Source organism: Monodelphis domestica, chromosome 2, assembly GCF_027887165.1.
Source record: "Monodelphis domestica isolate mMonDom1 chromosome 2, mMonDom1.pri, whole genome shotgun sequence".
In the NCBI taxonomy this organism is placed as follows: Eukaryota; Metazoa; Chordata; class Mammalia; order Didelphimorphia; family Didelphidae; genus Monodelphis; species Monodelphis domestica.
Window position 1 is genome coordinate 7,092,378 of NC_077228.1, and position 14,170 is coordinate 7,106,547.

Below are 14,170 nucleotides of genomic sequence, written 5' to 3' on the forward strand. Positions count from 1 at the left end.
AACTAAATGGCTGTTGGCATCCCTTCCCAACTCTTAGCCTTGGATTGCCAGAATGCACTTCAATGGACAATTCCATCAAAAGCGACTTTGTGCCAGACCGTGTGTGAGGACCTGAGTTGGACATGGGAAATTAAGGTGTTCCCATTTACCCTGTTCACATAAAAGGACTATAAGGGTGGGGTGGAGGAAGCAATCCTAGGAGTGAGCAGAAAAGGACATTTTGAGCAGGTGCTCCTTGAGGGCTCCAAATAACTAGAGGTGGGGCAAGAACCAATAGACTGGCCCCAACCTAGGAAAGAGGAAACTAGGGTGGGGAAGAGCAAATAAAGCAGGGTGGTTAGTGCACAGAGCATGAATGAGGGCTCATGTGTAATAGAGATAGAAAGAGGTTGGAGTCACACTGCAGAGGATGTTAGATGCCAAACAAAGGAGTTAGTGTGGTTAGTGAACAGAGCATGAATGGGGGCTCATTTGTAATAGAGATAGAAAGAGGTTGGAGTCACACTGCAGAGGATGTTAGATGCCAAACAAAGGAGTTGGTACTTGTTCCTGGAGGTCACCTGGTGCCATTAAAACTTTCTGAATAGAGGATGGGCAGGTCAGCCTATGTTTCAGGAACATCAATTTTGGGTAAACATGGTGGCTCCCCCACATCCCTAATTCATATGACCTGGAAAGCTAAGGCTGGTTGCTTCTGTTTAGGACTTTTGAGCTACTGTGGACCAAGCTGATTGGGTATCATCAGAATTATGTGGTAGACTGCTGAAGGAGGGGCAAAGCAGTCAGGGTTGGAACAAGAGCACCCCATACTGGACAACGACGAGTGGTCACTGTGCTTCCAGTCTGAGTAAGAAAGGGAAACTGAGTCTCATGCCAAGCCAAACCACCCAAACAACAAAGGATATTTAATCTGACAGGTTTGCGGAGGATATATTGGAGAGAGGAGAGACTTGGAGGAATACTAATTAGGAGACTATTATAATCAATAGTCCAGGAAATGACTGGCTGAAGGCTTGGGTTAGTGAGATGATGGTATGAGTAGAGAGATGGAGACAGCGTTGAGTGTGCAAAAAGTGGTTGGGGTGACAACGTAGAAGACAGGGAGGGGAGGAGATGAGGAAGCTTCACAGGGTGTCTAAATTTTTATTTTAAATATTGTGCAGTTTCCAATCGCAGGCCTATTTACGTTCCAACGCCAAAAGTAAATGAGTTTTGGATTATTCTCGTGATTGCCTATCATTAGGAGTAATAATGGAAATATAGTTTAAAAGGGTTTCTAGCCTGACTTCATGATTGCGGCATACTGTATTACATTTTTCATTGTAATTATCAACCTGAGGACTCTACCTGTTATGCATAATGGGACTAACATTTGGCAAAAAGAATCAGAATTCAAAGTACATATTTTAGCATATATTACATGAAAAGCCCTGAATACAACAGCATTCAGAGAACTACAACTACTGCAGTTTGGCACTGAGAGGCAGATACATATTTATCTAATTATCCTAAGTATGGAAATACATTTGTAATATTATGAAACGGTTTGGATTATTTTCAGATTTCCAAGGTTCATCATATTAGGGTAAGTTTCTGGAATGAGAAACCAAAGAACAACTTTTTAAGATGAAAAGGAAAACTTTAACCAAAAAAAAAAACAAAAAACTTCCTTACCTTCTGTCTTAGAATCAGTACTGTGTAGTGGTTCCAAGGCAGAAGAGTGGGAAGGTTAGGCAATGAGGGTTAAGTGACTTGCCCAGGGTCACCCAGCTGGGAAGTGTCTGAGGCCAGATTGGAACCCAGGACCAGAACCTCAGTGGACTGAGAGTCACCTAGCTGCACCCCCAAATTTGAACAATTAATATAAAAATGTATGGGCTGAAGAGACCTCCAGGGTGCCCTTCATCATTTTTTTTCAAGTCACTGATGAGGGAATGAATGCCCAGAGAGGCAGAGGTACCAGCCTCCTAGGCGGAGTGTTCTCCAGGCTGCTGCTCTCCGTCACACCCTCTGATCCTCACGTGGGTCTCAGATTTTACCCTGGTTCACAACTTATTTGTGGCTCATTAACAATGGTTTATCCCCTCAAGCTCCCAGGAAGAGAAAAGGGCAGCAGTAACGCGACAGCAAAGGCACAGAAAACGCTTTCCTCACCTATGGAGTCGGGCAATTGCTGTAACATATTGGACGACAACAAGAGGTCTTCGAGCGCTTCACATCCTGAGATGTCCAGGTCGACAGTTTCTATCCTGTTTTTTGACATATCCAGGTACACCAACATCTTTAGTTTCCCTATAGACTTGATGACATGGCATAAACTCAGGGTTAGTGGAGAAGCTTTCCAAGCAACGCATACACACAAGCAGACACAACACGCTTTAGTTCAAAATCATACATCCACCAAATGGCTCTTGGGTAGAAAAGGAAGATGACCAGGTCCAAAGGCGCCTCCGAGTGGCTATGGCCAAGCAGGGCAGCACAGGGGCTTCCTTGGAGTCCCTTCTTGCTCTGCCTCAAGCTGCCTTTTTTTTTCTCACCCAGGATCAGTGAGCCTGGCTGTGCCCAGTTTGTGCCCACACAGAGACTCCTGACTGTCCAGGCTTTCCCTTCCAGCAAGGGGCACTGAGCTAGACAAGCCATTGACTGGCCCAACTCTTCCCTCCATCTCCCATGGGGGCACCTGCTGACTGGCTAAGGCTCCAGAAAGGGGGGTGAGCTCCCCAGCCAGGCTCTTGGCAGTTGTCCTTGTGCTTTCCACTTTTCATCCTGCCCAGGAAATGCACAATTTTCCTTTTAGTTCAAGTTTCTGTTTGTTGTGTCATTCCTTCTCCTTTCACTGGATTTCCCTGCCTGGTTTGAAACTATGGTCTTTTCTGTTCCCAAGACAACCTGCCTTCATATTTATTCTTGTATTTGTGCTGGTTCTTATTTTGTATTTGTTCTTCTCAAACAGCCACCTTTCTCTTGGCTAAAGTGTGCCCATATGTTTAGGTTTGGGTCCTCTAAATCCTCACCTGCTAGTTCCTAAAAGAGCTAGTTTCACTTAGCTATGGTCTTGAGGATACAGTGAGGCTGCTACAGCCTTGAAGGCAGGGGATAGTCCTTGGTACCTCAATCTCTGGCACATAGTAGGCACTTAAAAATATTTTTGATGAGCTGGGTTAGGTATGTGAGGAAAGAGGAGGAAGCCCTGTGAGGGGGAAATTAAAGGGCAAAGAGAAAATGAAAAGAGGGAGGAGAGGGTCTATACATCTGGGCAAAGGGGAGAAGCATCCCAAATGGAAGGGGGTCCAGATACTCAAAACTGCTTTTGTGTGTGTGTGTGTGTGTGTGTGTGTGTGTGTGTGTGTGTGTGTGTGTGTGTGACTTATGCCTTCACTAGGATGGGGACTTTTGATGAGGAAACCACCCATGTCAAAGCAGATCTTCATTTTCTCTGGAACTTGCCATCCTCGAGACCAACAACTAAAGGGAGTGGGGTGGGGAGAAACCCCCTTGTTGTGGAAAGAGAATTAGGAATTGAATGCCCATGCTATGACCACATCCCAGTTGATAAACCTTTAGAACACAGCATAATGAAGTCTACCGAGATGGGGCTAATTAAACAGGTCATTATCTATTGGATTTCGTGTTTAAGAATTTGAAAAATGAAATAATTTCACTTAAAGTTTCTACAAGTAGTAAAAAGCAAATGAACCGAATCTGTTAAACATATGCTAAACAAGAGAAAAGCAATAACATCCACCCATAGAATGCCAAACAAATATGCAAAGAAATTGAAGCCTACGTAGGTGGCATAACTTGTTTCTTCATTGTGTCTCATGATGCTGAGGAAAGTCGGTTAATCAGTTAATGACAGAGATAACCATTTACTTCTTTGAATGTGCATCTGTTGACTAGAATTGTGGGTGAATTTAAGCAGGCTTTCTATATGGGATGTGATAGACTTTCTACATAACAAATATTTATTGTGATAAATAAAGGAGTGGATATGGGTTGCCTTCACAAAACCCTATTCCACAATGCCATGATGGCATTGAAATCCTCTAGTTTGCTCATGACTTCTCCAGAAGAGCATTGGCTCTACCAGATCCTCTTCTGTAAGAATTGGGGGGGGGGATTACAGACCTAGCAGTAATGTCTGGGGGGAGTTTCCTCACTTGGGAGTTCACTGACTATTAAAATCACAGTTCAGTCCCTGCCTCTGTTTATAAGTTCTAACACATATAATTTATATATCTGATAAATTTTAATTGTGGGGACTCCAAATGTTAAATCCTCGTAGTGAGTGGATAATGATATGAGAGAAATCAACTATTAATTGGATATTCTCCCTGTAAATGAAGCCATGAGAGAGTGGGAAGGTGGAGCTCAATGGAAGGATGGCTCAAGGGTTCTCCTTGGAAAGACAAATAAAGAGTTGGTGAAGATGGTTTTGTCATAAAGAAATGGGGACACTCAGTGACATCACACTGTAGCTCATGATGAGAACCTGGAAAGAAAATCACAAAGATAACTGCAGTGTGTGTGGCCACATCTGTGGTAGAGCCTGAGGTGGAGCGATTCTTTCAAGAACTTAGCATGGCTCTCCAAATTAAATCACGACTTAATTTAATATTTGACTAGAAGGCAAAGGAGGGCAGGAGGGATTGGAAAACAACATTCCAGAATACGGCAGCTCATTTATTTATACTGTGATGCCTCATTAGGACTTTTAAAGAGCCAGGAGGTATAGTAAGATCACTGATTCTTCAGATTTGAACTAAAAATGAACGATGAGTTAAACTGGATGAGACAACTCCAGCTGGACTGGACTTCAACATTCTATCGATGCAAAAATGAAAAACCAAAAAGGGAGACAGATGAAAGGGCAGGTATCAACCTGGATCATCCCCATGTCTTAAGAAAGTTTAATCATGTCAATCCCTTGGCACAGTGAGCAGACCAAAAAAACCTTTCTCAGCAAAGACTTGATCTCCCTGCCAAGGGAAGGACTATTTCAGCTGCCAGCAACAATGATTTAAAACATAAATTCCTTTCTAAAATATTACTGAAAAGAATGTTGGAATATTAAAGACAGCTACCTGCCCAGAAACCATCAAGGGGCAGAAAAGGGAAAAAGTTTAAAGAAAGCCTAGCAAAGACCTAAATGAAGTCAAAGCACCCCTGAGGGCCCCTAAGCACGATCTGGGTACAAACAGAGAAAAATGACAAAGTATTGTCAAGATTTTTATGACAAAATATTATTTTTTCTATCAATGATAGTCATCACATTTGGAATCGAACCTCATTGCCCCTCACGGGGAGTAGAAAATGGCACTAAAAGGAAATAAAGATGGGAATTGTAGTTCGAGTAGGTCAACTATATACATACAGAGAATGACCATGTTGGAAGAGTCACAATTTTTAGACTACTGAGGGGCTAATACTCAAAATATTAGAAAGAAGAGCAGATAATAAATGCTTAGGAATAGTCATGAACCCCATCATTATGCTGCCCCCAAAGAATGGTTCAAAAAGTACCAACAACTACTAAGCTGGTGCCCTTCTTTATCATCTCTATCTAGTTCCCTTCTTTATCATCTCTATAAAATCCGAGTGAATAATCTGCACATGTATCTGGCTGTTCTTGATAATAAAAGCTTGATGAGAAGGGAAAATGCAAATTTTTTCAAACAATATTCTGCATTGCAATTATGTCTTTAGAATCATATAATCAAATAAAAAGGTTGAGACAATAAAAAATTCCACTGTGCTTATTGTTTGGGGGGCTATTAAAAATACATTTGATTTGGTAGAACAGAATGTCACATTAAAGACTCTTTTCCAACAAGGTGTCTCCCATGAATATATTAAAATTAGACAAGATTTTCTTTGAAAGATGTAATAATGAAATAATTCTGTTTTCTGAACCTCTGATTATTATGTGGAAAGAGGTGCAAAATAGGATACCATCTGATCATCAAAAGTGCTTGTCACTTTCATGAAAGATGCCCAGTGCCAAGTGCAAATGGAAGAGGAATTCTTTATAAATGATGAGGTCCTCTAGGTAGATACCTCTGCTGGTGGATGACATTTTCCCACTTGAATTAAGCTGCAAACAATCCAGAGCCTCCTAGATGGGATCCAAGTTCACTAAAGAGAATTTGGCCTGTCTATACTGGGGAAGCCAAGGTGATAAAGCAGAGCTATTTTTGAAGTGATGATACAGAATTAGATGGACATTTATCCTGTAGAACTTGCCCATCATGCCTATATGTTAGATATTCACTATAAATGGATAAAGAGCTGCACCCCAAATCTAAGTCAGGTATTGATGAACTGGATTACCTTTGAGGAACTACTAAGTTAAAGAAATAATTCCAAGCTTCTCTTTGAAACTTTTAAACACCAGGATTCTCTTGATGACTTCATATCACCATGAGTCATGGAGGACCAGTCTTTAAAGGATCAAAGTTGAGGCTCACTCATCTTAGGAACATGTATGTGCAGGTTGCAATGCTTTGCAACTAAGAATTGGGCAGAAACAGTGACCTCAAGGATATAGTCAGAGAGTTGTATGACTGGGAAAGAAGGTGGCTTGGTCCTCTAGCAGGAGGCAGAGAAGTCCATTGTACTCATGTTGGAAGAAGGTCCTTCCTTGGCACGTTGGGCAGACTCAGTGGAGCACTGATGGGAGGCATGGCCAAAAGTCACACAGGATGAGAAAACGTGGATGGATTGGGACCTGCACCTTTGAATGTAGTGCTCATTCTGGGGGGACTCCAGATCCATTTAAGTATGGCAGCGGTTAGAGAAGCCCGATCGACCCAATGAGGCAAAGGATGAAGCTTTTGTTTTGCCGTTAGAGACTTCTCCCCATCCATGGTGTGACAGACTCATTGAAATAAGTGTTGATGTTCCTTTACTGGATTGTAAATGGAGGCAGGAGAAATGAGACAAAAGGAAGGATGAAACTTCCCCCCCACCCCCAGTTCTGAAGACACATTTCCTGTGGAAGAGTGGAATTTCTCACTGACAACATACAGAGATGGATATTGACATGTTGAATGACAGAAGGAGCATCCTTAGCCTGGATATGCTTTGAACCATTTCTAGATCATCGAAGATGGTTGATTTGGCTATGGCCATTACAGATCTGAGTTATACCCCTGGACTGGGGTTAGAGAGATGTGGCAGGGAGATGAACTATCCAAAAGAATGTCTGAGCATAGATGGAACCTGAAAACAGATGGGTCCCTGCCAACAGGACACCTTCCTGTCCACAAAGCACTGCCCTCCAGGAATCACTCATCCAACCCCAGAGATGGCAGCTGTGTAATGCTGAGAACTCCTGGGCCATGTCTGGAGAGAGGAGGTGCATTTCCTGGACACGTTCTGTGTTCCTGGACTCTGCTTCTTCAGGAAAAATTTGCCTCAAATACTTGGATAAAGCCTTTTGAGGAGAAGATGAGGAATTTCTGTCTATTACAAAACCAAGCCACCTTGAAAGAAGAGGTGGAGAAGCAGAAAGGGATTATGTGGAGAAACTGGATCTTGGCCTTCATCACTACTAAACTAAGGAGGCACCAACTTCCTGACAATGCCAAGAGCCTTTCAAGGTGACCCAATCCAGGCTGTTTCTCTAGGTCTAGAGAACTGTGTTAGTAGGAAGGGAGGGTTCGCTGGAATGGGAAGGATCAATTCTCTTTGCCTCAAGTATGAGCTGTGTGATGATGCTACTATGCTGGAACATGATATGAGGGGAGATTGGATTACTAAAAGGGAGAAGAACTGCCTTGAGGGTGTATAAAATGCTCTGAGTTCTTTGTATTTTTAAAAAATTCTTTCTGTCGGGCAAAATAAGAACTGCCCAGAATTTTATGTAAACACTGAATGCTTAAATGGGAGCTGAGAGACATTCCTACCCAAATCTGTGGAGAATTAATCAGAAGCTGTATTCTGATGATCCCAGGGAGTACCATGGGTGGAGGACACCTTGAAGTAGGTCTATGGTCTATTTAAAAGACATCTCCTGCAAGCCTACTATGGGCAGAACACTGTAGTAGGTACTATGGCTATTCAGGGTTATGAATATGAAGCTAAGATCTTTCTCTCCCTCCCCCCTCTCTCTATCTACTATCTATATATCTATCTATCCACCCATCCATTCACCCATCCATATATCCATCCATCTATCCATCCATCTATCTATCTATCTATCTATCTATCTATCTATCTATCTATCTATCTTTCTATCTATCTATCTATCTATCTATCTATCTATCTATCTATCTATCTATCTATCTATCATCATCCATCTATCATCTGTCCATCTTTCTTTCTTCTTTCTTTCTTTCTTTCTTTCTTTCTTTCTTTCTTTCTTTCTTTCTTTCTTTCTTTCTTTCTTTCTTTCTTTCTTTCTTTCTTTCTTTCTTTCTTTCTTTCTTTCTTTCTTTCTTTCTTTCTTTCTTTCTTTCTTTCTTTCTTTCTTTCTTTCTTTCTTTCTTTCTTTCTTTCTTTCTTTCTTTCTTTCTTTCTTTCTTTCTTTCTTTCTTTCTTTCTTTCTTTCTTTCTTTCTTTCTTTCTTTCTTTCTTTCTTTCTTTCTTTCTTTCTTTCTTTCTTTCTTTCTTTCTTTCTTTCTTTCTTTCTTTCTTTCTTTCTTTCTTTCTTTCTTTCTTTCTTTCTTTCTTTCTTTCTTTCTTTCTTCTTTCTTTCTTTCTTTCTTTCTTTCTTTCTTTCTTTCTTTCTTTCTTTCTTTCTTTCTTTCTTTCTTTCTTTCTTTCTTTCTTTCTTTCTTTCTTTCTTTCTTTCTTTCTTTCTTTCTTTCTTTCTTTCTTTCTTTCTTTCTTTCTTTTTTATATTTATATAGCTATCTAATTCAATTTAGGTATGTAAACATATCTATTTCCCCATTATGACTGGGAGGATTAATAGCCATGTGATTTTCAGGTTAAAGAAGTAAGCTCTCTGCCCCTTTCCAAGAGTCATCTTTTTAATTAAGCTTATGATTGTATAAAAGGAGAATAAATTTATTGCTGGTTATGTCCACATTTCCTAACAGAATTTTATTACATAATTCCATAAAGCAGGGGCAACGAATTCAGCTATGGAGCATGCAGAATGGATAATAATCCTCACAGAGGAGTTATTTCCCACTTTAAATGTTCTCGTGCTTAAATACTGAGAACTGAACTTCGGGCCAGCATGGTAGTGTGCTCAATGGGCTGAAACTCTCCCATTACATGTGAAGAGCTAGCAGAGTCACACTCAGTAAGCTAATTGCTATAGCTTCCACTTAGGAGAAATTACAAAATAGCCATTTAAGTCAATGAAGAATTTGATTCTTTGACTTTTCATTGACCTTGAATAATATCTGACTCATACCCTATTCAGAATCTCAATGTGAGTCTAAAGAAAATAGATGGGACCTAAAGAAAGATTCTCTCACAATAGGACTAAAAAATATGAAGGGGACTTCTGGTTAGCTTTAAGAAGAAGGGTTAATTCTATAGAATTTCAGGCATGTTGTGAATGGAGGAAACCCATGGTATTTCCAAGACTTACTTGTTCAATGGAGTTTCCCCAACTAGATCAAATATGCATTCATCAGTAAATAGACCACTTACATTTTTTCTGGTAACAATACATTTTTCAACCTTTGAAAACACAGGCAACATCAATTAATTGGCCAAGACTAGAGAGATACCCCAAAGAGAGTTCATGAAGGATTATTTACACATTTTTAAGCATCTACATACAATAATTAAGGAGTCAAAATTAAATTAGTGGAATACTTTTTGTACTTAAAATTTGCTATGATATGACATTAAAATGTTTAAAACCTTCTGGACACGTGGAATCTATTATGGTTAAATGATAATGCATTGCATAAATGATATATATTTTTTGAAAATACATATAAAAACATTACATAATATAAACTTACATACCCCAGGAAGTGTTTGAAGTGCATTATTGTCCATCCACAGTTCTCTTAGGTTTTGTATTTGTTCCAGAACCTCAGGCTGGGGAAAAAGAGAGACAGCCTAATTAATGCCCAGTTATGACAAGATCCAATTGGACTTAACTGAAGAAAGAACTGGCTGGATGTTAGAGCTGGTACCTGTTTTGAAGGGCATGACAAGCATTTGTATTCCAATTAGTTTATATAAGAATTTCTTTTTTAAAATTAAAATTTATTTATTTCTTTGTTATGTTAAAATACTCAGTAGACTCCCTCCCTCCTTCCCTCTCTCCCTTCTCTCCTCCTATTAAAGAAGGCATCATCTGACAAAAAGATAGATGTATATGTAAAACGATATTTTGCTCATTTCCACCAGTCAGTTCTTTCTTTGGAGATGGTCATAAACAAGTCATTCTTCAAACAACAGCTCTCTTGCTATATATAATGTTCTCTTGGTTGTTTCACTCTTCATAATTTCATATAGGTCTTTCCATTTTTTCTAAAAAGAGAGCTGCTATAAATATTTAGGAAGATATGGATTGTATTCCTTTTCCCCTGATCACCTTAGGAAATAAATCTATTAGAGATATAGTTGGGTCAAAAGGTATACTATTTTATAAATCTTTAGGCATAATTCCAGATTGTTTTCCAAAATAGCCAGATCAGTTCCCAGTCCCAACAACAATAGATTAGTGTTTCCATTTTTCCACATCGCCTCCAACATTTGTCATTTTCCCCTTTTATCATTTTAGCCAATCTGATTGGTGTGAGATGACATCTCAGAGTTGTTTTTGATTTGTATTACTCTAATCAATAATGAATTAGAACCTTTTTATATAATTATATATAGCTCTGATTTCTTCATCCAAAATCTCTCTATTCATATATTTTTTATCACTTATTAAATGGGGAATGGCTTATATTCTTATAAATTTGACAAATTTTTCTATATATTTCAGATATGAAACTTCTATCAGAAAACTCTATAAATTACTTTTTTTAACTTCTTCCTATTATTGGTTACATTAGTTTTATTTGTACAAAACCTTTTAAATTTAATTTGAAATTGTCTATTTTACATTTTATAATACTTTCTGTCTCCTGTTTATTCAAAAATTCTTCTCCTATTCATAAATCTGATAGGTTCCCTGTTCTAATTTGCTTACCACATCTCTCTTTATGCTTAGGTCATATATTCATCTGGATCTTATCTTGGTAAGTCACCTAAGATATTGATATACAAATAGTTTCTGCCAGACTGTTTTTCAGTTTTCCAAATAATTTTAACCAAATAATGAATTCCCTCTCTGCCCCAATCTTGGATCTTTATTTTTATCAAACACAAGGCTACTATAATCTTTAACAGTGTTTGTTGTACATCTGTTCTGTTCCATTGATCTACCTTTCTATTTCTTTATTGGCCAGTTTTGATAATTACTGTTTTTAAAAAAATATGGTTTACAATCTGGTACTGCTAGACCACCTGCATTTACATTTTTCATTAGTTATTTTGATATTCTTCACCTTTTGTTTTTCCAAATGATTTTTGTTGTTATTTCTCTAGTTTAATAAAAAAAATTGATTATTTAATGGGGAAGACATTGAATAAGTAGATTAATTTAGCTAGGATTGTCATCTTAATTATATTGGTTCTGCCCACTCATGCACACTTAATATTTCTCCAATTATTTAAATTTGATTTTAGTTATGTAAAAATGTTGTATAATTATGTTAATGTAGTTTCTGGATTTGTTTTGGCAGGTATACTCCTATATTTCTTATTCCATATGTGGTTATTTTAAATGAGTTATCTCTTCTTGTAGAACTTTGTTGGTGATATATATATATAAACACTGATAATTTATGAGAGTTTACTTTGTATCTTGCCACTTTGTTAAAATTATTGAGAGTTCCAATGAATTTTTTAGTTGTGTCTTTTAGGATTTTCCATATATACCATCATAACTTCTGAGAAAAGAGAGAGTGTAATTACTTCTCTGTCCATTTTAATTCCTCCAATTTCTTTTTCTTTTCTTATTGCTATTGCTAGCATTTCTAACACTATCTTAAATAATATTGGTGATAATGGGCAGCTTTGTTTCACTCCTGATCTTATAAGGAAGCCTCCTAACTCTTCCCCTTTACAGATAAAGTTTGCTTATGGTTTTAAGTATATACTCATTATTATAAGAAAAAACCCATTCATTTGTACTGATGCTTTCAAGTGTTTTGAATAGGAATGACTTGCATTTTGTTAAAAGCTTTTTCTGCATCTATTGAAATTAGCATATGATTTTTGTTACTTTTTGGATGTAATCAATTATGGTAATAATTTTCCTTATTTGACACCATCTCTGCATATCTGGTACAAAGTCTATTTGGTCATAATGTATAAACTTTGTGATCTATTGTTGTCATCTTCTGGCTAATATTTTATTTAGAGTTTTTGCATGTATATCCATTAATGCAATTGGCCTATGATTTTCTTTCTCTGTTTATGCTCTTCCTGGTTAGACATCAAGACCATATTTGTGTCATATAAGCAGTTTGGGAGGACTCCTTCTTTGCCAATTGTTTAAAATCATTAATTTAATTTTGGAATTAAATGGACTTTAAGTGTTTGGTAAAATTCACTTCTAAAGGAAGCCAATAGCTTGTGGTTGGTTAACTATGCTCATGAGTTCTCCAGGAAAGTTCCAATTTCATAGGGGTAGGTGCCATGCAAAAGTCCCTAAAACCTTAGAGTCAACCTGAAGCTTTTCTAAACTGTTCCTTTCCTTGGGAAATGTGCAAGAAAAGAAAAGAAAAAAGAAAAACAAGAAATATTGATTATTTAGTGTCAACACAGGAATTGAATAAGGTGGAGTGAGAAAATCCATTATTTTCTTTATTTATCCAATATTGAACAAATGCTATCCTAAGTGCTTAGTGTTCAGAATTAGTTCAGAATACTAACTTTTGTAGCAGTGAAATGTTAGCCAAGTGCTTTCCTCACAGCAATTCTGTGGGGCAAAGCAGTTCAAGTCTTACTATATACCCTTCTTTTTCTGTAGAAAACTGAAGTATCAATGATGATATAGAAAGTTAAGTGTCAGGCTCAGGATTTGAACCCAGGTCTTCTGAATTTCTATTATGCTATTTCTAGGTGCCTAAAAACAAACAATCCTTCCCCCAAACAAAAAAATAATTTAAAGAAATCTGCAACAAATGTCTTTTAATGATCATTAATAATAGTCCTTTTAAGATAACTTTAAAATTACAAAATACTTTTCATGTACATTTTTCATTTGAACATCACAACAATTCAGTGATAGATGTAATTCAAATGTTGCTTTTATCCCTAATATTAATATTTAATATTAATTTAATTATCCCTAATATTTAATATTAATTTAATAATATGAATAATTAATAAATGTTTGTTTTCAATCTTATTGATGTATTTGCTTTTTATATCCTGAACATTTCTCAATAAACTCTCTCTACCATACTATTGCCAAAAAGTAAATAAAAGAAAAAAAATGTTAAACAAAATCATCTGATGGAAATGCAGAGCTTTAGCAGTAGATGTTGGCTCCTTAGAAAGATGACCAATAAGGATCACGGCATTTGATCTGAATGCTGTAGTCTTTCAGCACTTTCTTCATTTCATTATTGTCAGCATTGCTCATCCCCCTACTCAGTGTCCTTTGCTCTGTCATTTCATATAAAGCCTTTTCACGTCAACACAGAATTCCTTATTCTCGTCACCCCAATGACCTTCCATCCCATTCATTTCTCCCAGATTGTTTAGTCATTCCCCAAACGATGAATGGGTGTTTTATTTCTGTGTTTTTCATGCATCATGTTCTTCTCTTGTTGATTGCAATGGCAGCTTTAGAACAAGGGCTGCTGTGGATATTTTGGTGCCCAGAGTACCTTTCTTTTTGTCCAACTTTGACTTAAATGCCTTGTTTATGTAGGTCAAAGGGGATGAAGAGTTTAGAAATTCTGCAGTTATCATTCCACATTGTGTCCCAGAAGGGTTAAAATCTTGCTGATTGCATGTTGGCGCACATTCTTCCAACATTATTCCTGTGTTGTATTATCTTTGTAATTCAAGAAGTAGAAGGTAACATCTCATAATTGCATTTCTCTTGGTGAGTTTGATGTGGTTTCACATCTTTTCCATTTCAAGTACATTAAGATATTTAGATTCAGAGTTACAACATTTCTGAGAAGAA

The 14,170-nt window shown here is 37.5% G+C and overlaps 1 protein-coding gene across 3 annotated transcripts in view; it reads right to left on the reverse strand.

Moving 5' to 3' along the window:
• Positions 1 to 14,170, reverse strand: part of LRRC7 (leucine rich repeat containing 7) — a 572,907-nt gene that overhangs the window by 150,129 nt on the left and 408,608 nt on the right. For all 3 annotated transcript variants that reach the window (XM_056814946.1, XM_056814945.1, XM_056814947.1), the window contains exons 9-10: positions 9,934 to 10,008; positions 2,155 to 2,299 (exon numbers count right to left, since the gene is read on the reverse strand). In XM_056814946.1, the coding sequence (XP_056670924.1) occupies positions 2,155 to 2,299; positions 9,934 to 10,008 (220 nt within the window). The remainder of the gene's footprint in view (positions 1 to 2,154; positions 2,300 to 9,933; positions 10,009 to 14,170) is intronic.